This window comes from Puntigrus tetrazona, chromosome 14, assembly GCF_018831695.1.
Source record: "Puntigrus tetrazona isolate hp1 chromosome 14, ASM1883169v1, whole genome shotgun sequence".
NCBI classification, from domain to species: Eukaryota; Metazoa; Chordata; class Actinopteri; order Cypriniformes; family Cyprinidae; genus Puntigrus; species Puntigrus tetrazona.
Window position 1 is genome coordinate 21,625,749 of NC_056712.1, and position 25,033 is coordinate 21,650,781.

General features: G+C 37.4%; 1 protein-coding gene across 4 annotated transcripts in view; it reads right to left on the reverse strand.

The window, feature by feature from the left end:
* The window catches only part of gria1a (glutamate receptor, ionotropic, AMPA 1a), a 64,164-nt gene that overhangs the window by 25,916 nt on the left and 13,215 nt on the right, over nt 1–25,033 (reverse strand). For all 4 annotated transcript variants that reach the window (XR_006252513.1, XR_006252514.1, XM_043257140.1 and 1 more), the window contains exons 3-11: nt 22,822–23,061; nt 16,972–17,156; nt 14,140–14,193; nt 8,023–8,181; nt 7,724–7,891; nt 6,779–6,883; nt 6,429–6,539; nt 3,954–4,160; nt 3,092–3,525 (exon numbers count right to left, since the gene is read on the reverse strand). Coding sequence is in view for 2 of the 4 variants with exons in the window: in XM_043257140.1 (XP_043113075.1) it covers nt 3,092–3,525; nt 3,954–4,160; nt 6,429–6,539; nt 6,779–6,883; nt 7,724–7,891; nt 8,023–8,181; nt 14,140–14,193; nt 16,972–17,156; nt 22,822–23,061 (1,663 nt within the window). In the remaining 2 variants the exon portion in view is untranslated. The remainder of the gene's footprint in view (nt 1–3,091; nt 3,526–3,953; nt 4,161–6,428; nt 6,540–6,778; nt 6,884–7,723; nt 7,892–8,022; nt 8,182–14,139; nt 14,194–16,971; nt 17,157–22,821; nt 23,062–25,033) is intronic.

Consider the following 25,033-nt stretch of genomic DNA (forward strand, 5'->3'; position numbering starts at 1 on the left):
TATATACATAATAATTATACACAGTACACATTTATTACACATTTAGTATTTATTTTGATTTGACATATATATTTGTCATACATACAGCTAATATATAAAATAAACATTACTATAAATATTTTTATCAATCTAATGCATCATTTCTAAAAGTAATAATAATAATACATGTGTGTGTGAGTGTATTTATATATACATACTAAATACACATACATATGTAAACAAAAAGCACTAATATCTCTCTCTCTCTCTCTCTCTCTCTCTCTCTCTCTCTCTCTCTCTCTCTCTATATATATATATATATATATATATATATATATATATATATATATATATATATATATATATACACACACATTTCTCAATGTTACTAATTGATGCAGCATTGGTAAATAATAGAATTCTTTTCAAAAACATGAATAAAATGAATATAACAGAACAACTATGGAGGAAGGAGGCTTGCAAAAATATTATTATTGTGGTTCTGTAACAGTATAATTTATTCATATCACAGTGCACACTGGGAACCAAAGTGACAGCATGCTGCTGTGGACATCCTACCATTATGTCAGCGTAAACTTAGCTTCTGTAGGACAGTCATTGTTAAACATTTGGGGCATAAAAAGTGACATTTAACAATGTAAAAATGTAATCAACACACTGATTTTGTTCTCGCTCTCGAGTATCAAATTGATGCCAAGAATTAAATAATAATAATATTAAGAGCAAAAATGAGCACTTATGGTAAGACAAGTTCATGCTTATATACAACTGCCGTCACAGCTAAACTTAAAACGTATGCTAAAAGGTGTGAAAGATGTTACCTGTGAAACTGAGCTCATGATTTACTCATCCCAGCTCAGATACTTAATGAGCCCCTGTCATTTGTAATTATGCTTATAGTAGTAATTGTCCTCTCCAAAAAAGAAAAGGAGCAATTATCACTTTGTTGACGGAATAAAATTCATAGGCAAAACTGAAAAAAAAAAAAAAAAAAAAAAAAAACATTACATGAGCTGTGTTTTAAATCACAATGAGCTCCCTTACTGTCTGTCTACACAGGCAGCCGCCTTCTGAGGCATCATCGTAACAGAAACAGAAGCGCTTTATGTAAGACTCAACAGATTCAAACAGAATATAGCATTAGCCTGTTCCTAAACTAACAACGATATGCACACAAATCTACTTGAAAATTAATTTTCAACTACACTAAATAGTTTCTACAGATAATTGAAACTAAACTAAATTCTAGGATTCAACATGCGATGCAATAGAGGAATTTTGTCTGAAATGAGATTAAATTAGAATGCATAATTGAGTTGACTGCCATTTAGAACAGCTTATGATTTGCAGAGAAAAATACATATACCTTGAATAAAATTTAAGCCACACAAAATATAATGAAACAGACGTATCAAGCACACCATATTTATAACCTTTTTAAAAATGGCTCACGTATCAGACATTTAATTATATTGCAGAACCAGGAATCTAGAAATCAGTCTGAAATGTTAGCTTTAAGCATCAACTCGATTTAAATGTGTGGCCTACAGGTGTGAAAGCCGTCTGGTGCCTGAACACAGTCGCTGACATTTCTCCGTCTGAGACCTACTGCACAATCCCTCCCTGTGCCCTTAAAACCCACAGCCATTGACCTCATGTTGCCAGCTTCACCCCCTATTAATTAGGATTTTAATTGGTGACCTTTGAGAGTCCAGCAACTGTGTAGAGAGAGAGACACTTCATCTCTGGCCCTGCGTACCAGCAGCATAGAGTTAAAAGCTCTGATATAGCGTTCACGGTACTTTAATCTGCCTTTCAAAGAGCTGTCTTCCTCTCATTAGGCACTGTGGCATTAGGCTTGTGTCCGGTCCAAGTGGATGTGCAGCTCTATCTGATCTTCAGAAATACTGCCATGTACCACAAACCAGCTGTGTAAATGAGAAACTACCAAACTACAAACACAACTCATTAATCTGCCAAGAGCCACACAACAGCACCGCTGAGAAATGAATAGACCCCCAAACATTTAAGAAAGGTTTGAACCTCTTCAGCACTGGATTCTGTGTGATTGCTGTGAACCGTTGCGTCATTCATAGCTGAAATCGAAATCATAATCAAACGCAACTAAAAATGCAATGGCATGCTAGCAAAATAAACCGCTCATAAACTAGCTCAAGTAAATTGCTTTCCCTTCAAACTTTATAGTATTTTGCTGTAAACTCATCTGTCACTTGGTCAAAGCCAAATCATATGAGTGCCAAAATGGACAGGTTGCATGTTCTGCTGTCAAACGCAAAAAAGGCATGAAGAAAATTTTGCTAAGTAAAAAATTAATTAAAAAACACAACCCAAATAACACTGAATAGAAATTAATTTGCAATGAGCATAAACTGTTTTGCATGGAGGCCCATTTATGCCACTGAATAAAAAAGTTAATTGGGACTTTTTATCTCAAAACATGTTATAAATTCAGTATGTGCGATATAAACTCAAAATTGTTGACAAAGTTGCAAATTTGACCAAAAAAAAGTCAGAACTGTTAAGTAAATAAAGTCACAATTCTAACCTTTTGCCTAGAATGGTGAGTTTATATTTTGCAATTTTTTTTTTTTTATAACTGCGGGTTTATATCTTGCAAATTGATACGAACTGGATATCTCGCAATTCTGTGAACATAGTCTTTGTCAGATACAAACTTGGATTTGCTTGAAAAAAGTCAGAATTTCATATACAATACTTTTAAGAGTTTATATTTCGCAATTCATACTTTTTTGCCTCAGAAATGCGAGTATATATGTCACAATTGTGACTTTATAATTAACAACTGCACACTTGCATCTCACAATCTCAAAATTTTGAGATAAAAAGAAGCCATTACTTTTTATTTGTATTTGTATTCAGTGGCAGAAACGACCTTCCCTACTTGTGCGCATTAACGTGTCAGAGTTTAGAATCCAACAACAAATGTCTTCAATTTTGCTGAGAATTTTAGTTCATGATTCTTGAGTCATCACTTTACATCCAGCATGAAACCAGGAAAGCAAAACCAGCAGCAAAAATGCTGAAAAAAAAAAAGAAACAGGTGTCTTACCTGGGGGAAATATCACAGCCCTGCTGCATGAAAGCTCCCAGCGAGAACCAGAGACTGTTGAAGATGCCAAACTCATTGGTCTGCTCCTGACTCTGCTGATTCTGGTTCTGCTGGCCCTGACCCGGTTGAGCGGATGAGGAGGAGGGTTGGTTAGGGTTCTGCTCAGTTCCTTCCTCACAGTCATCTGCGTGCCACTCGTAGGGACTGAAACGGCTGACTAGGAAAAGCACCACGCTCACGCCGATGTAGGCAAACACAATACACATCCAGATCTCGTAAGCCAAAGGGTCCAGGAAGGAGAACACACCAGGCTTGGACTTGGTAGGCTTTTTGATCATGATGGAGATGCCGAGGCTCATGAAGGGCTTGGAGAAATCAATGACTTCCTCCCTGACCAGGGTGATGGTCAGCGGAGCCACAGCTACGTCAGCTTTCTGCAGAAGATATGATGTTATATGATGTTTTTCCAATAAAAACTAAGTATATATTGTGCAACATATAATTAAATTACACATGGACTCAGGAAAGAAAGAAGTCAATCCAGGACTTTGCACAATAATTTTTCTTACTTGTTTTGTTTGCCAAAAACGTTTACTATAAATACAGAGCGGACTTGTTCTAACCTCTCAACCTCTATCTGAACATATTTCCAGAAAGGGTTTTCTTCATTTTCTTCAGTTATTATTACTCTCACTGTGGTGAAAATATAAAGCCTTTTGGTTCCATTACTGAAACTTATCTGTTTCTGAAGAGGTCTGGTTTTCTCAGTAAACTAATGATTAGATTTTTAAGTACAGGAAAGCTTATTAAAATGATTCAGATTTGAAAACTGGCCAATGAGAAAATAAGATGTAGAACTTACACCATAGACAAGCTCTCCCACCATCCCATTCCACATCATGGTCTCAGGATCTCTGGCTCCATATTTCCCATCAGCCACTATCTTGAGTATGTAGTGGTATCCCACGTGTTTGGCTATCTCAGCTGCCAGTTCCACACAGTAACCTTCATACTTATCATTTCCTGTAAACTGCTCGTGGTTCTTTTTCAGCATGACATACGGCGATTCCTGGTCAGGCAGACAGACATATACAGGGACTAAAACTTTTGATGATTCTAAAAATATTTAATTAACTGTGTATCCTACTTTACTTTCAGTGCAAATTGTTGTTTTTCTATTTTCTATTAATTTAAAAATAATAAAACAAAAAATAATATTACATTATTACTTTTATTATTAAAATTATATTTATTTATTATACTGATTTTAATAGATTATAACATACTAAAAATACATACTATATATATATATATATATATATATATATATATATATATATATATATATATATATATATATATATATATATATATATATACACACATATGATGTCTGACATTTACACCAGATGCGATACAATAGGTTATGAAGACAGCTTTACTAATTATAACAATTTAGATCTAGTCTAATCCTGTAAAAAACACTGTAAGCATTATGGAAACTATGTTTTATGACACTGAGAGCAAGGATAAGAAAAGAGTTGATGAAGCAGATAAGAAGTAGTGGTTTGTTTCTTAAAACATGGTGAACTTGACAGGTTTATTTTCAGATGCCTTATTCTTGAGCACAAGGGACAGACCTGGCAATCAACTGTGTAGAAAGTGTAGGGTGATTCTATTTGTGGAAAGTCTGTAATAAGAGTTAGCAGTTCAATTGTGATATTTCAGAAAGATTGGACATCCTGAGGAGATTACAGCACAAACGGCACCTGAGGCCCAGCTGACAGCTCACTCAGTAACAGGACTTTTCTAAGGAGCTCACAATGAACAAATAACATGAGAGCATAAAGAAAAATAGAGAAGGCTGACATAAAGAAAAGAAACGAAGCCTTTACTGTGCAGCATAGCCTTGAAACTAAAAGCAAAAAACCCCAAAGAGATACACTGTTTTTTTTTTCCAGAAACAAACCTCAAAGAGCGAAACCCTTGATTACAGTGTCATGTCTGCAAACGCTTCAGTATAACAAAACTTTAAACCCAGCTGTGCTGCAATGCATCTTTGAAACACAGTGGCAGTGCATTTCCTGCTAATGCAGACTCTTGAGATGGCCTATACGCTGTCTTTCAGAGAAAAGATCATTCTTTAGAGCACCCGTGGTGATGTGACTATTCCCAGCCTCTCTGATAAACAGTCTCTGTAGGACAAACAGCATAGCTCAGACTGTTTCCTGCAATCCATCCCACTCCCTTGTGAGCGCTTAGCCCCTAACCCACACAGATGATCCATTACTGCTTTTTTGTCCTATCACCGATTCCCCCCACGTCCTTCCATCAGGAGGCCGATCCTCTCCCTCTGCCCTTTCTCTGGCTGGGAAAGAGACGGACAGTCCACATATGAAAGGTTAATAAATGCCCTCTGAAGCCTAACTTGCGAAAGAATCGCTAAAACGGAAGCTAAGCCCAAAGATCTCTGCCGAACGAGGATAAAGAAAGGGAAAAATTAATCTTTTGTCCACTGCTGGCAATTCAATCCAAGGTTCCCCTTTAAGCATAAGATGAAAACACTGTGGCTGGAGGAGCAATAATGTCTCATTTACAGACAGAGCACAGAAGAGCCTTCATGCTTTTATCTGCACAGCACAGCATTACCGTCTTCATACTGAGGGATAAAAACAAGAAAGGTGATGCATCAGCCATTCCAAGAAAGGAAAAATGGTGAAGAAGGCTTGTGAGATGGTGGACTGAGTCTGAATTCTTTTACTGCCATTCGACCAGTGTCAGGGAATAATGATATTTTGCAAAGAAAACTATAGCCAAGTTACACATTTTAGGAGAGTCTCGGTTCTCTGTCTGTGTAATAAAATCTCACGTACATACAGGGATGTCATTTATTTCCTGAAAAAAATAAAGGTGTAGGGATATCTGGAACACACAATAACTTTTGCAATATTTTTGAATACACACTATAACTTAATTTTGGGGTTTATAAGATTTTATGCTCACTAGCGCTGCATGTATTTGACAAAAAAAACAACAAAAAATGCTGTTAAAATAGCATTATTGCAAAATATTATTATAATTTTAAAATGTTTTTTTATTTAAACATTTTAAAATGAGACTTATTTCTATGATGCAAAGCTGGATTTTTAGCAGGCATTACTGCAGCCTTCAGTGTCACATGATCCTTCAGATATCAAATAATAAGTTGATTTAATGCACAAGAAACATTTATTATTAATCATTTTATTATTAATTATTATCACTGCCTAAAACAGTTGTGTTCAGGCAGTGATCTTTTGAAATGTTATTCATGCCTTTACATTTAAAGAAGACATACCAGAATAGTGGTAACAATATACGTGCGATTCTGAAGTCCGTAAGTGTCATTGCTGCCTGGCATGTAGGCCGCCGTGCTCACAAATTTCTCATCCTCATTCCAGTAACCCACCTGAGAAAAGATCAAATCAGGGACAGTAACTTGAGCATCACATCCCACAGGACACACTACATGAAATACAGTACTCATTTAGTCATCCCAGAAGACGTAGACTGGATTGATGAAACAGTGACCATACTGGAGCCTACAAAGTGAATGTTTCGTTTAAACTGTAAGTGAAGCAAGAAGTGTGAAGCAGTCTGTCATATCAAGAGGCTTCCTAATCCTTATCCTGATATTGAAGTACTTACTTTTTTCGGTCCTGTCGGCCTGAGCTCCATCACACTGACAGTGTAGTTTGTCCTTCGTCCTTTCTCGTTAAACTGAATGTGTCCCGTAAGGCCTTCAATCCGAACCTGAGTGAAAAACACATAGAGGATATCTTAGTATTTTCTTTCTTTCTTTCTTTCTTTCTTTCTTTCTTTCTTTCTTTCTTTCTTTCTTTCTTTCTTTACTCCTCCTCTGAGGGGTGTACATCTCTCCCAGCGCCTCTTCTGTGTGTACAGTACTGAATGTCTCCCAGGCCGCATGATGGAGTTAATTGACCGAGTTGAACATCAATCTCCACGGCCTCTCAGCAGATGGACCAAATTGCCTCAGTCCAGCACACATCAGACTCTCATCAGACACAGCCACAGGCAACTGTGAGACAGAGTCTACTTCTTGCGAGAAGAATGCTGCACACTGACTTTACTACATTGCTTAGACTTTCTCGGACTTGTAATTAAATGAAGCGGACGAACACATGCCACAGCTGGAAGAAAATACCAATTTGTGTACAGTTTCTCAAACAAACTGTAACAAATTCAGATCCACCTCGCTTGCCAAATTCTACCCTTGGCACCTAAATGGCCGGCCAAGGCAAAGAAACGCACATCTGCCTAAGAGTAACACGACATAACCAGGTGCTCTTTCCCTCACGTATCTCTTTGTAAATATAACTTGTCATGTGCTGTTATGACCAGCAGAAATGTTTATCACCAGCTGGGTTTGTTTATTATCTCTAGTGTCACATTTGATTCTGATGGTCTCTTTGGTGAATGAATATGAACTTTATGAGATAAAGATGTAATTTGCTTATTGGGGTTTCATTTTGTACACTCAGAATAGATTAGAGCCAGTGTCAGTCTTACAGATAGGACAGTTTATGTTCGTTGGGAACTATGTCTGCGTGCAGAGCCTACAGCGTGAGATACCTGCTGAAGTGCTCTTTGAATATCGATGCCTTGGCCCCAAGGTGCTGGTGGGTTTGCCAGACATTCTCCAGCATTTCCACGGCGAGATATATCTATCCTCTGTCTTCTGAGATTCTGGAAGGCTGTGGACATGACTTTGACTCCATCATATGTGAGAGCTCCAGTGTACTGCACAAAGAACGTGACAAACATGCATATGAGAATTATGTTTATATCTTTAAAATGTTAATTATGTTTTTATATTTTATACCAGCTTTCACACTGTGGATGATTTAAATGTAGTCAGCTGAGCGGCTCACCTTCAGTCCTCGCTTGGGAACTTTGGCGTCTTTATTGTCAAAGTCCATCCACTGCTGCACTATCCTACTGACATTAGGGTCTGCGTAGTTCACCAGCTGAAAGCCCGTTACATTCGCCTCACCCTTCTTAAACTCTGTCAGGTCGATGTCCAGAAATCCCTAAAGGAGCACAAAGAATACGCATATCATGCTGTGATGTAAGTTACAGCAAAAAGCTGAAGTTCAAGAAAATGAGAAGAAAACCAATTTCATCCAAACGTCAATCATTAAAGACAAGCCACTGACTAAACTGAAAAGGGAGACCAATTTGGGATAAAAATACAATGACAAGCCCCTTGCAATTGTTAAAAAAAAAATCCAATGTTAGACCTCGACAGGAAATGGAGGTTGAATTGGCAGCGGAGGGAGTCATTTTCGCATTAATGCTCAGGTGCGGCGAGAGAGCAGGAGGCCGGGCCTGTGGAGTGCCGTCAAATGTAATGCAGGGTTTAAAACTATAATGGAAAGAATGGTTGGGTCAATCACTTAATGAAAAAGGCTAATCCCTCTCATCCACTGAGGCGGGTTATCCTAGAAAGCTTGGTTGTTATCCGATGTGGTACCGGAAAATGCAGGAGCTGTGAATAGGAATTTGGAGTAAAAAAAAAAACAAAAAAACTGTGACACATATTGAGAGTTTGCCGGAGGTCTGCCTTTGATCCCACAGGCACTATTTAGTAATTCAAGGACTTTTCCCACAATCCAATCAGCTGAGGTAAGCTGCCCCAGAGGAGCCCACACACTCTCTCCATACCTGAGATCATACTGCACTGATTCTAACATGCTTTAACACAGGGAACGTTTCTTCAACTATTTATTTAATTGTATCAGCTTAATACAAATGTGTGGATACTAATGTCGTGTTCAGCTCAAACTATGTTGGTGTGTGTGTTTTTTTGAGTGTAATAGTCCTTGTCAGGCTCTAAGTGTGATGATCTTTGATCTTTTATGCCTTAACATGCTTTGTCCCCCGGGAGCAGTAACGTGTCCTTGTGTTCCCTGGGAACATCTGCTCCGTAGGGCAACGGACAAGATTCACTGTGCTGCTAACATGACCTCACGCTTGTGTCTTACCTCAAACACCCTCTCACACACACACTCAAACTCAGGGGAGTTTTTGTCCTTTTGTTGCTTGTCAGAAGCCTATGATTGTACAGAACACGTGGCAGATCGTGCAGCATCAGTGTTTTTTATGTCTCGCTGTGAGATATAAATCTTGAGACATTTGTCACATTTGACAGTGGAGACTGGGCAATCAATCATATCATGTTCTGACATCCTCACTGACAGGCAAAAATGAAATGGTATCGCAAATAAGTCCTATATGCCAAAGATGACCTATATTGGTTGCCCGCTAATTTAAGTAGAGAGGGAGAGGGGCCATCAACCTAAATACCGTGGTGCCAAGCACCTCAAAATATAATGATACCCTTAAAATAAAATATAAAGGCAACTATGAACTGCCATTTAAACATATATGCAAGCTTTTTAGTATTATTCTATTAAAATGAATATTTTTATTCAGCAAGGATGCATTAAATTGATCTAAACTGATAGCAAAGGCTTTCACAGCGTTAGAAAAAATTCTGTAACACTTCAGAATAGGAGTCACTTTTTCACTATTAACTACTACTTCATTATTTGCTGCAGATTAATGGTTAGTCAAATAGTTGTTAAATTTAGGTATTGGGGATTAGAGATGTAGAATAAGGCCTTGTAGAATAAAACATTAACGTGTGCTTATTTACTACTATTATATGGCTAATATTCTATTAATACACATGATCTACATTTTGATCCTTTGAACTTTATATTCACAAAAATAATAAAAAATGTTTCCATAAAAATATTAAGTAGCACAACAGATTTCAAAATGAAAATGAGAAGCAAATTTTCTGAAGGATAATGTGAGAGTGAAGACTCGAGTAATGGATGCTTAATCATAATTAATCATAGGAATACATAAAATTGTAAAATATATTAAAATAACTTTAAACATTCTGCATTAAATGAAATTTCAAAAAACTAAAACAAGTGTTTTGTGATAGTAGTGAATGTTTTCATATTTTTTTCCTTTAATTTGTTCCTTTAATTTAAATTAAATTAAATTAAATTAAAATTTTTATTTTAAATTAAATTACATTTTTTTTTTAACTTTTACTACTTTTTACTACTTTTCCTAACTTCCAAATCTATATTTTTCTACACAATTATTCTCTGGATTTTTCACCCCTCAGCATCCAGCTGCAGCCCTCCCCTATCTCAGTGGAATCCCCTGACCGCTTTATAATAGTCTCCCTATTGTAACCTGCCATTCCACAGGGAAAGCTAAAAGTCTCCTGTAACTTCAAATCAATTCTTGGAGGGAAACGCTATCATGCGACTGGCCTCAGGGCTAAAGCGTCACACAACCTGGTTTCACAGCCTCATCACTCCATACGGTGAGAGTGTACGAGGCAATCAGAGATACGCAGGCTGCCTGCATCACTGCACATATTATGCGGGGCTGTTACTGAGCGCACAACTGGGACGCATGTCATCACAAGCTCTCAAGTCTGAAACATGACACATTCTTCCCTCAGTCAAGACGACTGCCTTGTCTTTGGTGGCAATCAAGAGCTCATTCACCAAACAAAAGAGTTTTTATACTAAATTAAAGGAGAAAACAAAGTCAAGCAGTTGGAAGAAAGAAGCTTTGACTGATTGCAAAAAACAAAACGCTTGTAGAGACACTTCAGAAACTGTCAAAAACTCTCATATCAGAAGCATAAATGGTTAGTTTTTTTTCACATGTTATACATTCCAAGTAACTGAAATAAAGCTGAAATAAGATATAATTATAAAAAGAAATATTAAGATTTCTGTTATCAAACATTACCAATTTACTTTAAAGCTGTACTAAAAAAATTTATAAAAACTGCATATATATATATATATATATATATATATATATATATATATATATATATATATATATACACACACACACACACACACACATTTATTTGATCAAATATGAAGGAAAAAATTGATCTTGTGATATATTATGGCAAACTATAATTATAAGAAATATTATAATACAATTTTAACATACATTTTAATTTAGTAATGTGAAGCAAAGCTGAGTTTTCATCATCATTACTCCATTCTTTAGTGTCACATCACCCCTCAGAAATCATGTTACAATATATACTACTATTCAAAAGTCTGGGGTCAACTTTTTATTCATTTAAGTATCCAAAAAAAAGAAAGATAAGAAATATTAAACAACATAATAAATCATCATATTAGAATGATTTCTGAAAGATCATGTGACACTGAAGATATATAATAAAGATACAAATTCAGTGCATCGCAGAAATAAATTGCTTAATAAATTTAAAGCATATTAAAAAAGGAACTCAATATTTTAAATTGCTATAATATTATACAATAATACTGGTTTTTGGTACTTGTTTCAAATAAATACAACCTTAATGAGCACCAGAAGAACTAATTCAACATATGACTTAGTGAACATATGAACATAAATATTATTAAATAACACCGCTCTATAGGTGAGGAAGTTATTGATATAATTATTACGCTGTTCTAATACATTCCAGAGGGCTGCTATATGGTATTCTGGATAATTGCTAAGTTGTTTCTATAATGTTCCCTGGATTTAGCAGGAGTTAGTAAGTAATAGTGATGTTTGCCTAAGCAATAGCCTAAGCAATTGAATTGGGATTTGAGTCGTTGGAGAGCACAGATAAGGTAACATGGTAAACAGTGCAGCATGTGACCCGTCTGCCTGGTTAAACACACCAGGGGACACTAGGAGTCTATAACCAATCTAGAGATGGATGAGAAACGGGGCCAGGAGTCAATTCAGATGTCTCCAATTACAACAGTGAGCTGCCTTCTGAAGCACTGCCACAGCTCTCTCATGATTGGCCGTGTCTTTCTCGTTTTTTTGGTCGGCGGCACGTCTTTTGGCATTCCCTCTCATGTCGACTATCTGCTGCTCTCTTAGCAACAGTGACATCCTGCTTCTTGGAACAGGGCATCACTGATGATGTCCGTCAGTTGTATGGGGCTGATGGAATTGATTGCAGGTTTTTGACGGATTTTGTCAGTATTTGCCAGCCTTGTTCTCTCGGCTTAGGCTGATTATTCTCGATTTCAGGCGTAGGCGGTCCTCCCACTCTAGAACTACAGTGAGGGCTTCTGCCCATCTGATCCTACACAAACTCACTGTAAACCATGTCAATGATTTAAGGAGATTTTGGATCCTTGCATTCTGAAAACAAGTTCTCGAATCACAACAGTCAGACACAAGACTTAGGAAGATTCTCCATGCAGAATGTAAGATTTGAGGGATGTGTCTTCTCAACATGCAGTGTGACAAACAGGGTTACATCGAATGGAAATGGAAACTGAAAAAAAAGCAAAGCAAAGCAAAACAAAGCAAAACCAAAAAAAGACCCCTCGTTTTTTAAAATCTGATATCTTGTTTAGCATTTAAAGTGAAAAGTGAAATCTATCTTTCTCTCAAAATATATGAGATCAGGTTTAAGGTCGTGAGGAAATTGTCACCAGGGTCTCTCATAGAACAGGGCATCAATAAAAACGTTCACATTCAAATTGAATTATTATTGACAAGCTCTCGTTTTGACATGATTCAGGTTCCACAGATTCCAATTTCACTTCATTTATAATGTCAGTTACATATATTACATATGATGATACTCTCTCGGCAACTATACGGTTTTATAATTATTGCAAACTTTTTTTTAATGGATTATAAGAGTTATCTGTAAATCGGGCCACGCTGGTCACACTACATTTGCGTTTGAAGAAAAAAGCTTTAATGAAAAGGTTTTTTTGCACACCACACCTTCACAGTAATTTTTCGTCAATCACATCTCAGCGCGATACACAAAAATATTTGTTTTGCATGCAGCCCACAGAGACTAAAGGGAAAGGTGTGTTGTTTGATTAGTCGCAGTTTAATTGCATCACGTTCAATACAGCCTACACAATCACACACAAAAATATTTTGCCAAGGTACTAAAGATGGCAGTGTCATCAAGGAGATGTTAATACAGGGAACATCATAAAAAAGTGTATATTTGGAAAACAAAATGATTTTAAAACCAAACAGGAGCCGTGCATCCTCTGAAAATAGGCTAAGAGTAAAAGGTTAATCTTTGGGATTTGAAGAATTAATATCTGGGTTGTTGAAATAAAGGTTTTATTTTATTTTAAAATGATTAGTTCCCCATCTTAGTCACTCCTCTGTGATGTACTGTACCTGTAGCAGGTGTCCATATCTCTTGACTGAGTGGATGGAGTTGTATCTTTTTCCGCTCTGTGTCCCTGTAAATGTGGTGCAGTGAGTTGGTGATGTTACTATAGAAACTAGCCTTCACCCAAAAGGCTTGGACACAGAGGGAAAGCTTACACGGGCATCCACTCAGATACAAACGTCCATGTACACACACACACGCGCACACACACACACACACACACACACACACACACACACACTCATTCACACTTTCACATCCACACATGCAAACGCAGTGTAAATAGGACAACGGGAGTAATTTGCTCACTACTTAAAATCTGGCCATTATGGAAATAGCAGGCAGTTGCAAATCTTTCTTTATTGCTTTGCAACCTTTATCATTTATCATTTACAATTACATCTAACAAACCGGCCAGACCAGTTTAATTTAAAATCCTCAGCAGTGTGCCATCCAGGAGCACACCACAGCATATTAATGCTGCGATTATCATCATTTCGGTTTAAATCACTTTAGCTCTCCATTCTCACACGTTGAACGCACCTACAGACAAGGACGGCAAAAATCACTTGTAGTTTTTCATATTCACAAAGCAGTTCTCCAGGCAACGTTTATATAACATCTCATCTGTTAGTCATAGCGAGCAGCTTCTTGCGATTGGTCAGTAGTGAAAATATGCAAATCACCTGTAATATCAAAAGTAGCAGTGACATTTGAGAGCCTCATGCTGAGCATTAGTCATGAGATCTCTGTTGCTGAAACGAGTGCTCACGTGTTTTTAGCTTACCAGGTTTGCTAGGATGTAGTGGTAGCTCTTCACGTTCTTCCCTAACTCGATGATCTGAAAGAGACCAGAAAATGAAGGTGAAAAATTACAGCAGTTAGTACTAATTGTGGTGTAGACAGCTTTATAAATCCTTATGCAAATAAGTCATATAAATCACACTGTAATGTAATATTTGCTATATTATTGCCCATAATTCAAAATAAAGTATTTGTCTTTCACGATATGTGTATTAATATGCGTCAGTGTGCATGATTTTTTTTCCCCCTTACTACTGGTAAAATATATATTAAATATAATATAATTAATATTAAATAATGTAATATAATATAATATGATAATTGTCACAAAATGTGAACATTATCATTGTCGAGCGGTAATCTGCTTAATGTTATTAAAAGGTATGAAGATATTAAGATATTCAAATCACTAACATCATGATTTTTTTGAAAAGATGCACAACGTGTATTGTAAAACACGTTAATTTTTTCACTACACAAGTTTATATAAGCCTATATAAGTTTTCCTACTTCAAACATTCTACACTAAAGTAATGGTTTCAATGCAATTAAATGGCGTCAATGAATGAATGCAAGTCAGTTTAGATAAAAGCATCTGCCAAGTGCATAAACATGTAACATTTAAATAATCATAACAACAATGGCACATTTTCTATAAGCATACACCCACCGATCGCCCTAACATGACATCCCTCGGATTCATCTTTACATTGAGTTTAGTGCGTTATAAAATGAAGATGTTACAAAGAGGAGAGGAATGAAGATTTATGATGCAGGTTTTCTTTTGTGCGGCTATAGAGATAACAAAACCTCTGCAGGCACGGAGAGTAGAACAGTGGTGAAAAACAATGAGTCATACGCTGACGGAGGAGGAACGCATTAGCAGCGCTCTCAGTTCTGTTTGGTACACTACACTGACCGAGGGTCACAGCTTGAACCTGTGTGGATGTACACAAGTGCGTAGTGTGCCGTGTCGGTGGGTACCAAAGACCTTGACACCATCAAACTGTTATGCTGTTTAATTAAAGAGGATCCTCTGCTTGTGCTAGAGATGTACAGGAGGAACCCAGTTCTTAGCGCTAATAAAAGGACACTTCTGTGACCAAAATGTACGTAAGTAGCTATTCGCTCTCTCACACTCTACTCTGTAAACTGAAGTTGAGAAAGCTGACAGCGATAGCTTGTGGCCATGACAGACAGCAGCATTAGTTATTAATGGTGACCCCAGTAAGATTTCATCCGGCAGGCCGGCCCAGGGCTGGGAACGATACTGACAAGGACCCTGTCTGGTCTTCTTGTGTGTTTCAATACTGGGATCAACATTAAAGTTCACCCAAAAATGAAATCTTGGTGTCATGCTGTTACAAACCTGTATAACCTTTCTTCTGTAAAAAAGATTTTTTACAAATCTTTTTGAAAATATTTCCTTTTATGTTTCCAAAAGAAACAAAAACATTTTGGGGTCCTATTCTTTTGATGCAGAACACAGGAATGAAATCGAATTTGTTTTGTGGCTTTTATTGTGTTTTGTCCATGTCTGTAAGAGCCTTGAGCCAGTCTGTATGAAAACATTTTCCAAAAAGCTGACAAAAAAACTTGTATATTCTGGAAAGAGAACCAAAAATAATGATGAACTTAATCTCTCACTTAATCTCAATATTTATATTTAATGTTTTTTAAAATACATTGTTAATGTAAGTATACTACAAATACAACTAAATATTCTGCATTTGTACTTTTGGTATACTAAACTGGTATACTAACAATCTGCTAAATTGGAGACATTAAAAGACATTTTAGGCTCAATATTAAAAAGTGTGCATTGTGCACAAGTATTTCTTTAAACACAGTTATAATTTTTAGATTATTAAGTCTACGGGGATATTTCAGTAAATATGTTATCGGATTTTAACTAAACTTAGTACGAAATGAATGCATTTTATATATTTAATTAATATTTTAAAAAAGGACATTTCTGTTTATCACACTACTTTGAGGAGTCTTTAAAACATACCTCCACACATGCTTAGAAAGTAACGAAAAACACGCACAGAGTTTTTCCTCAATTAAACCCCTTGGCCCCTGGTGTCAGTGAAATGTGAATTAAAGTGGGAGAAAATTACACCAATGTTGTTTTACGGTATGATTGGTGGACGCATGGTGATGGATGATTGCTTTCATAGAGGAAAAATTTGTCTAGGCGTGCTGTGCAAATTGCCACCAAATGATGCAACAGCCTTAACTGTGGGCCCTGTGCTATCAATAACACAACACGGCCTGTCGAGGGTCTTGTGTTTGAGTCATGAAATAAAGGAAAAGAGAAAAAGGAAGAAAAGGCACGCTCTCATTAATTACAGTAACGGGACGCTTCCTCCTCCTCTAGGCAGCGGAGAGAGGTGACAGAGAAAGTGACGCGCCACTATGGCACTGCTGCCAAGCCCAAATGTCATCCCAGTGTTATTTATCTGCTCTGTCCTTGGCGTATTTTGAGAGAGAGAGAGAGAGAGAGCATCTTGGGGCCTGCTGTATAGGCCACTCCATCTGATTTGAGTGGCCACAAGCTTCATCTTACAATCCATATCTAAATTACATTTTAAGTTGTCTCATCTGAGACTGATTACTGAAATATATTCATAGCAGCATTAAGAATGACTGTTTGTATAGCTATGACTAGCTGTTTGTTTTAATGTCGAAGTGGTCTTGGTACATTTAAAGCAAAGAACATTCTTAATTTGGTTCCAAAAATTGATTCCTCATTAATTTGGAGCACCTGACAGCATGTACGACTATAATAAGACTGGTGAGAGCCAATTACCTTCTTCAGGATGGAAGTGAGTCTCTCCAGCTCACAGTCGATGATGATCTGGCCCTCCTTCTTTTTGTCCAGGTCCTGGAACACTTTAAGGAAGGAGGCTTCTGTCATTGTCTCAACATTCACGGAGGTCACCAGCCAGTTATGCTCCGCTGCTGTGTCCAGAACCTTCTGCAGAACTGACAGTCCTAGAATACAAATGACCAAAATAAGGTTAGCAAAACTCCTAAAAGCTGAATCAGTTGCATGACAATTATGACAATTATGCATTTTTGAGACTTAGTAGAACTTTTTGTACTAGACAAGCAAGTGTAAACTGCTTTTAATTTGAAATATTAGTTAGTTAACTTGTAAATAAATGAGTTAAGTTAATCTGTTAAGTCATTCTGAAGCAGCTCAGGAGCTTAGAGGACTATAGTATCGACGCTCCGTTATCTCCAGGCACCTCTGACCATCTGAATGCCACTTTATTGGCTGTGAATTCAGTAAAACCTGCCAGGACGATACAGACAGTGGAGAGTGAGAGCCACGCTGTTCACAGACAGGAAATGGGGTTCGATTAGTGAAGACATTGATCTTGGCATTGGATTCACGGAAGGTGGATGCATGCGTGCAACACCGAGGGACCAATCAGCTTTCTCCCTAGACACCAACAGAAAAATGCGCTATCATAAAAGCCAACAATATTTCAACACAACCAAACACAGTCTGTTTCAAACCCTTAAGTTTAACTTTCCTTGCTGTCTGCAACATCCAACACCCTTAAAATGTTCCTGCCATATTGTCTATAATATTGTCTATTAATTTCAAGGACCTCTAAAAACTGTGCTTGTCTGGAGAGACCTAAAATATAAATGTGACTATATTTCCGCACGCAAAAAAAAATACAATAAAAAAACTACCAACATTTTGGAGCAGACATAACACCAGCCTCATCTCTCACATAAGAACTGCTTAGTTCTCAAGGATCTTATGATCCCATGACGTGATGACAGTCGAAAGTACAAGCGTACATGATTGCTCTTATTATGCTGCTGCTGAGAGCAGTTAGCTTCTTGTGTTCTCAGTACTTCAGCACCATGGCCAGCTCCCCAAACTCATCAAAACCTCTCCAAACACTCAACTGCATGCTTTCACAGCCATCTATGCTTTTTGCTGTGTGAGTACTTCACGGAACAAGCCCAAGTTTATCCTGTAATTTAAAACAAAAAAAAAGCCAGCTCCAAAACTGCCTATGAAAGACTATAGCCTCCTGTAAATTCTGCCAGGCTCTACAAAAAGACATAAATACAGCATCTCCCCTGTGAGCATTTATATGGGAAATTGTTTATGAAACGTTTAATGGACTTACTCAGGTTTGTTTTATGTTTTGAACAGCACCCAAAGTAAAAAAAAAAGCGTGCACTCGAATTTTACAGTCTTTGTTTAATGCAATGCCACACAGCTGTTGCATGAGCTGTAATTAAAAGGAGAGCAACAACAAGGATGCGCACTTCATAATTTATGGAACCAATGGATCCCACAGCAGAGATAACAGGAATAAATATTTCATTTATGGGGTGGGATGGACCACAAAATAAATCACAGGCAGCGGTAGCTGTGCCAGAATTGTGTCTGTTTCTGTGCACTATAGGGTCTACACACTTAAAACTACAGAGAATACACACTTACACACTTAAAGCACTAATTTCTTATTCAACTTTGCATCATCTACAAACTTATTTTAACTACTGTATACCTAAACAAAGAGAAATTTTAAAATAGAAGAATACAACATTTGTTCTTTTAAACTTTCATGTCAGGAAAACAATACCTTAAAATAAAAATTCAATCATTGCTTAGTTATCTTTACATTATTCCAAATCCAGAAGACCTCCTATCAATTGAGCTACACCCAAGCTTTAAAAATGATGCAAAGGTACCTTAAAAATATCATAAAATTTATTTGAATTGTTTTTGCGAGACGTATTCTGTCCTAAAAAATTTTATTCAGATGAATCAGTTAATTTTTTCAATTAGTTTTCAATGAATCAATTAATCCAGTTCACAAAACCGGTTTAAACGATTTATTCACAGATTTATTCTTGAGTTCATGGTCTCAGTGATTGGACAGCAGCAAATAACACCCACAAGAGGGAAATATTATCAGTGAATAATAATTTAAATTTTAGCCTCTCACTCACACAAAACAGTTTTACATTTCTCCGTCAAATCTGTGTATTTTTCCCATCAAATAACAAAAAACCTATGAAAATGGTTTAAAAGAAACATATGGCTCCATAATGTCAGCCATAGTGTGCAGTGTTACAATGACTGTCTGTTTAATGAGTATGTAGATGACACGAATTGACCATAGGTTAACTACATTGACAAAAGGGTCAGAGAGCTTTTTTGTAGAAAGCAATGCATAAAGTGCCAGACACCGATACTCTTTTCATTTTTTTTCTGGTGCTTAAAACAAGTAATTTCTAGGAATTCCTTCGGTTTATTGCAGTTGTTGTGGCAACCACTGGCTTGACCCTGAACTAATTCTTATTCTCAGCAGTTTTCAAAAACTTTTGGTGAATTAATTCAGTCGCTCTTTTTGCTTTATTAAATGCTCTTTATTAACCCCTCAGAGCTGTGTGGAGCACTTCTTAAAATGATTGAAGGCACTTTATTTTGCTTCAATACCTCAACCATCGTTCACTGCCATTACAAAGCTCAGAAGAGCCAGTACATTTTTTAATATAACTCTGACTGAATTTTTGAGTGAACTATCCTTTTATATTGTGCATTTGATACCTAGTTTGAGCTGTAATTTAAGGGACAAGCACGAACATGACGTTAAGTAAACAGTCACAGAAAGTTCTTGAAGCAGTCCATCTAGACATCAATTCATACTTACAGCGTAGTTTGAAAAACAAGTCAAAAATAGTTGGATTCCGAAGGAAAGAAAGCACATATTGACAGCAGAAACAAGGAATATTGATTCCCTCCTCTGCTTCTGTCCGCCTCTGTTTTGAGCACTTGCCCTTTGACCCCTGTGCATCTGAGCCAGTGTTGCTTCCTGCTTGACTCAGTGTGAGTACAGCTGGACCACTTTAAGACTGCAGGGTGATTTGACATTAAGGAGCTCACACTCCCAGCAGGCTGAACAAATGGCTTGCGATGCACACAGAGAACAGGGCCAGCGGGGGAAGACGTCTCTCCTTAGCCTCATTCTCACTCATCTGGGGTGGTGTGACGCCGGTGGAGTACTACACCAACACTGAAAACGGCACACGTTGGAGGGACTGATTTATACGCATAGGAAGCTGACGACGCGGCTGGGTTCACATACGGGCTACATACACTCTCACACGTATGTCCTTAAAAGGCTTAAAATAACCCTGTAGACAGTGCAGCGCTGTATCTAGGCAACAAGAGGCTGGTGATATGGATTCCTGCGGTTTGGTTCCTCTCAGTCACGGAGTTAATGATCCTACAATCTTAACCCAGAGCCCTCAGCACTTCCACAAGATAAAACCATCACCAAGACACCCGTGGCGTGCATATAGGCAGGCATCAAACCTATTGTGTGTGCAGAGCAATGACAGAACTGACAGCGACAAGGCAAAAAGAGTAGGGAGCTGGCGGTGAGAGCATTGAAGGGAACTACGCTTCTTAAAAAAGACCTGTAATATGCAGATCGCGTCATGCTCCCATCATGGTCGGCTGAGCTGAACGTCGATGACAGATGGTGACACGTTATGGGGACACTGCATCCGATTGGCTACGGGGAGAAGGCACACCTGGTGCTGACAGGTGTGTCAGATTCTACCTGCTCGGGGAGCAGCGCTAGATGCCCGTGACTTTTCTAGAGCAGATCTGGGAATTTCAAGTACTTATTTTGAGGCGAGAAGAGACAGGCATAGAAAATTTCTGTATCTCTGTGCTGTGGGATGGTACATGGCAACAGGGTCCAAAATTAACACTCGCCAAGCGCCAAATGCAATAAAAATTGGGTTAGTCAACACTTGGCTGGTAACTGTCTTAGGAACAGCAACATGAATCAAACTAGAACAATAGCCTGACTCCCTGATGTACATTAAAAGTAACTGACAACCATCTAGCAAATAAACATCTGTGGTGGCTTGTGCGTCTTAACTTTTACCAAAGTGGAAGACTTTGCAAACAGGATTTATTCAGTCAGATGTTTCAATGTTTTTCTAGAAACATGTGGCGAAACATACATGGAATATAATTAGCAAATAATTAGGCCACCAAAACAACAGGAACAAAATCACTTAAAAATTCTGTCATTATTTACTCACTTTCATGCCTTTCCAAGCCTGTATGAATTTCTTTTTTTCTACTGAGCACAAAATAAATTATTTAGAAAAATGTGGGGGTCATACAACATCGGAGCCAACTGACTTTTACTGTATGGAATTTTTTTTTTTTTATTATTATGCTTTTTTCTGAAATATTTTTTGTGTTCTAAAGAAAGAAGGAATACAGGTTTGGAATGACACATGGGTAAGTAAAGTAATTATTTTTTTATTTATTCATATTTTAGATTATATATTTATATACCCGTATTTGAATAACAATGAAACCATGTGTTGGGGGTGCTTTGGAATTAGGACTTTCTTTCCCTGGCCTTCAGCTGGATACATTTTACTCCGGCACAACGGTTTTATTCTGGCAGATCTCCATGGAGAAAGATGCACAAATGAGCTCTGAAGACTATTGTTCATCCCAGCAACACCAAAGCAGGCTGCTCTCTCATGAGTCATATCTATATCTGTCATTACACACCAACATGTTCACAAAACAAACCAGGAACAAAAGCTGACTCAATGTGCACACCAGCAATGTGGTGGTAAACACTGGCTCTCAGAAAACCAACCATCCACATTCAAAAGAAATCTAATGGGTGAATTTAGTGCATGGTTTTTCAGCAAAAAACCTGTATCTTATTCACTAAGCACCCACAAACCACTTTAACCAAGCATTTTAACCAAGCATCGCTATAGCACTGCACCATTAGTAAATCTATGTAAATTAAGCTTAATATACAATACCCCTTTTAAAGACAGTTTTAGAGAGACTAACTATTCACGTCAAGGGTTTTTTTTTTACTTTTTGCTGCCAAGAACCCCAAAATATGATGACAACCAATTGCTTTACACTATGTGAAAAAAGGTAGAGTTTGATATTTATTATAACAGTTTATCATAAGTAGAATAATTTTATTTACATGTATTAATATTAATAATGTTAGTGTAATTATATCAATATAATAATTTTATTTGTATTGTAAAATGTATAATATTTTATTATTATTATTATTAAAATTGATATTTACAATTTATTTAATAATGAACATTAACTTATAAAATATAAAAAATATTTGCATATACTACTACTACTACTACTAATAATAATAAACATTATAATAAGTTTACAAATATTTTTCTCTCAATGTGCAGCCCCAGTTTTCCCAACTCTTACATATTTTATGAGGTGGCAAATTTATGAAATGTCACTCGATTTTGGACAGTTTGTCTAAACCCCAGTAAGAGGTGGGTTTAGGGGCAGGGTCAGGTGTAAGTCATTCGTAGAAATTCCTACAAATTGCCAGCTCATAAAATATGTACAATTAAGCAAAAATAATTTTATATAAAATTGTATGAGTGAGGTTGTACACATCTGTATGAATAAACCACCTCGAAAAATGTGTATGAACTGATAATATCAGACTGGAAAACCATTATTTGTAGAATCAGTCAAATAATAATCAAATAAGAATTGCTAATGGGTGCAATTAATTCATAATAAATTCCCCCCAAAAAAACAAAGATTTAGATGTTGAAAAGCAGGTCTCACCAGAGTCCGAGCTGTACATGTAGACGAACTTGGACCACTTGTAGTGCTCGATTACACCCACTAGGGCGTCCTGCAGTTCAGGTCTCAGCTGGATGACAAACTGGTTAGAGTTTTCCATTGGGAAGCTGGGCGTCACGAAGCAGACGTGTAGCGCACCGCAGAACGACATCAACATGTTGACGGTCTTCCTGTCGTACACGCCGATGATGGCGTACACTCCTTTGGAGAACTGCGAACAGACTGTAAACGACGACAGAACACGAATTACAACACAGACATCACTCACATCGCATTGTTAGCATCGCGCTGATTTTATTATTCACTTCCGAGAAGCAATTAGTAAACATTCCTATACGCATCACTGGACTGGAAATGGTGCGGATGAAGTTTCTGAAGGGCCAGATAATCAATGCGCACAAAGGGTCTCGCTGACATTTACCAAACAGCAGGGCGCTTTTCTATCTCCGCTGCCTTGAACGCTGAATATCTTTCCCTCTCCCTGTTGGTGGCAAAATGGCCTCAATCTGTTTTGAAGCAGGTTTCCCTGTATGTTTTAATGCTGCATCATTCTCTGCTGTTGCTATCTTTGCCCTGGCCGAGGTTATTTTTCACTGCGGCTCCGGGCCTCACGTTTCAGTCCCGCAACTAAACAGATTGAAGTTGCAGTCTGTTCACTGCCCAAGGCCCAAATCCCAGCAGGGGCCGCCTGAGGGGCACAGGGGGAGCAGGAGCGATAGGCATGGCCATCACCCAAACTGCCTGCCCCACAATGCAACAGCCCATAAGCAGTGCAGGGTGCCAGCTCCTCTAGGATATGTGTGTGTGTGTGTGTGTGTCTGTGACCACTGGCTTTCATCACATGCACTATGACTCATTTCAACATCCGGCTGAAACATAACAACTTCATCTGTCAGATACATAGACACAGTCTTAATATGAAGCCACACACCGTGAAATAAACAAGCAAATTAGATCTTATAAAGAGATGGTGATTTTCAACACAATCTAAACTGTTCCCTCTGCACTGTATATAAAAGTCACACGCTTGGTGCTAAGCAATAATGAGTGTGACACGTCTATAACAGACGCTGCCGTGAGCTCTGAGGTAATATTGGGGGTGTTCTTATCACACGGCTCTGCTTCCTCTGTGACTGATGACTTGCACATTAATTCTGTCTGGGCTGAGCTTTGTGGACCCGGAGAGACAGAGAGAGAAAGTGAAAAGAGGAGGGAAGGTGGGGGACTGCATCCCTCTGTGTTAGCTATTACTGAAGACATATGGCACATTGAATCGAGATCCTCACTATACCATATGTGCTCGTCTTGAATGGTTTCACATACTTTCGTTTTTTGGTCAATTCATACATTGTTAATAACCTGCGCTCATTCATCTACAACATATTGTTGAACTGGGTTCCTGGCAACAGGCATCAGCAGAGCATATTCATTCATTTTATTTGATATCGTTTGGCATATGACTTCATTGGAAATGGCTTAACATTAATTGCAGCGATATATTGGCTGACTGAACTGAGTTTTAGTGCCTCGCTCATGGGGTTTTAAACTTGCAATGCTATCTGAGATAGTCACATTGATGTACTTTAGAGCGATGCCAGTGTGAGTCACTCTCTTTTTCTACACATCATATTCTGCTCTTTTTGCATTTTCCTATAGACAGAAAGGCTAAAAAGGTTACATATTTTATGGGGAGTGTTTTTGAAAGAGGTCTCGTATGCAAACCAAGGCTGCATTTATTTGATCAAAAATGCAGTAAAAGCTGTAAGATTATGACATATTAATACAGTTTAAAATAAATGTATTCTATTTAAATGTATTGACGAATGGAATTCCTTTGATGAAAAAGCTAAAATGTCAGTAGTCGTAACTCGAGTCTTCAGTCACACGATCCTTCAGAAATCATGTTAATATGCTGATTTGGTGCCTAAGAAAATTTCTTTTCATTATCAATGTTTAAAATAGTTATGTTGCTTAACATTTCAAAAAAACTGCATTTATATGAAAAGTCATATTTATCTAACACATAATAGCATGCTACAATTGCATCATTGCAAAATCATTAATAAAATAATTTTAATGAAGAAAATAATAATTAATTTTAATGCTAACTTTTGATATAGTAGTATATATATATATATATATATATATATATATATATATAAATGAAATTCCTTGTGAAGTGTTAAAAATAAAC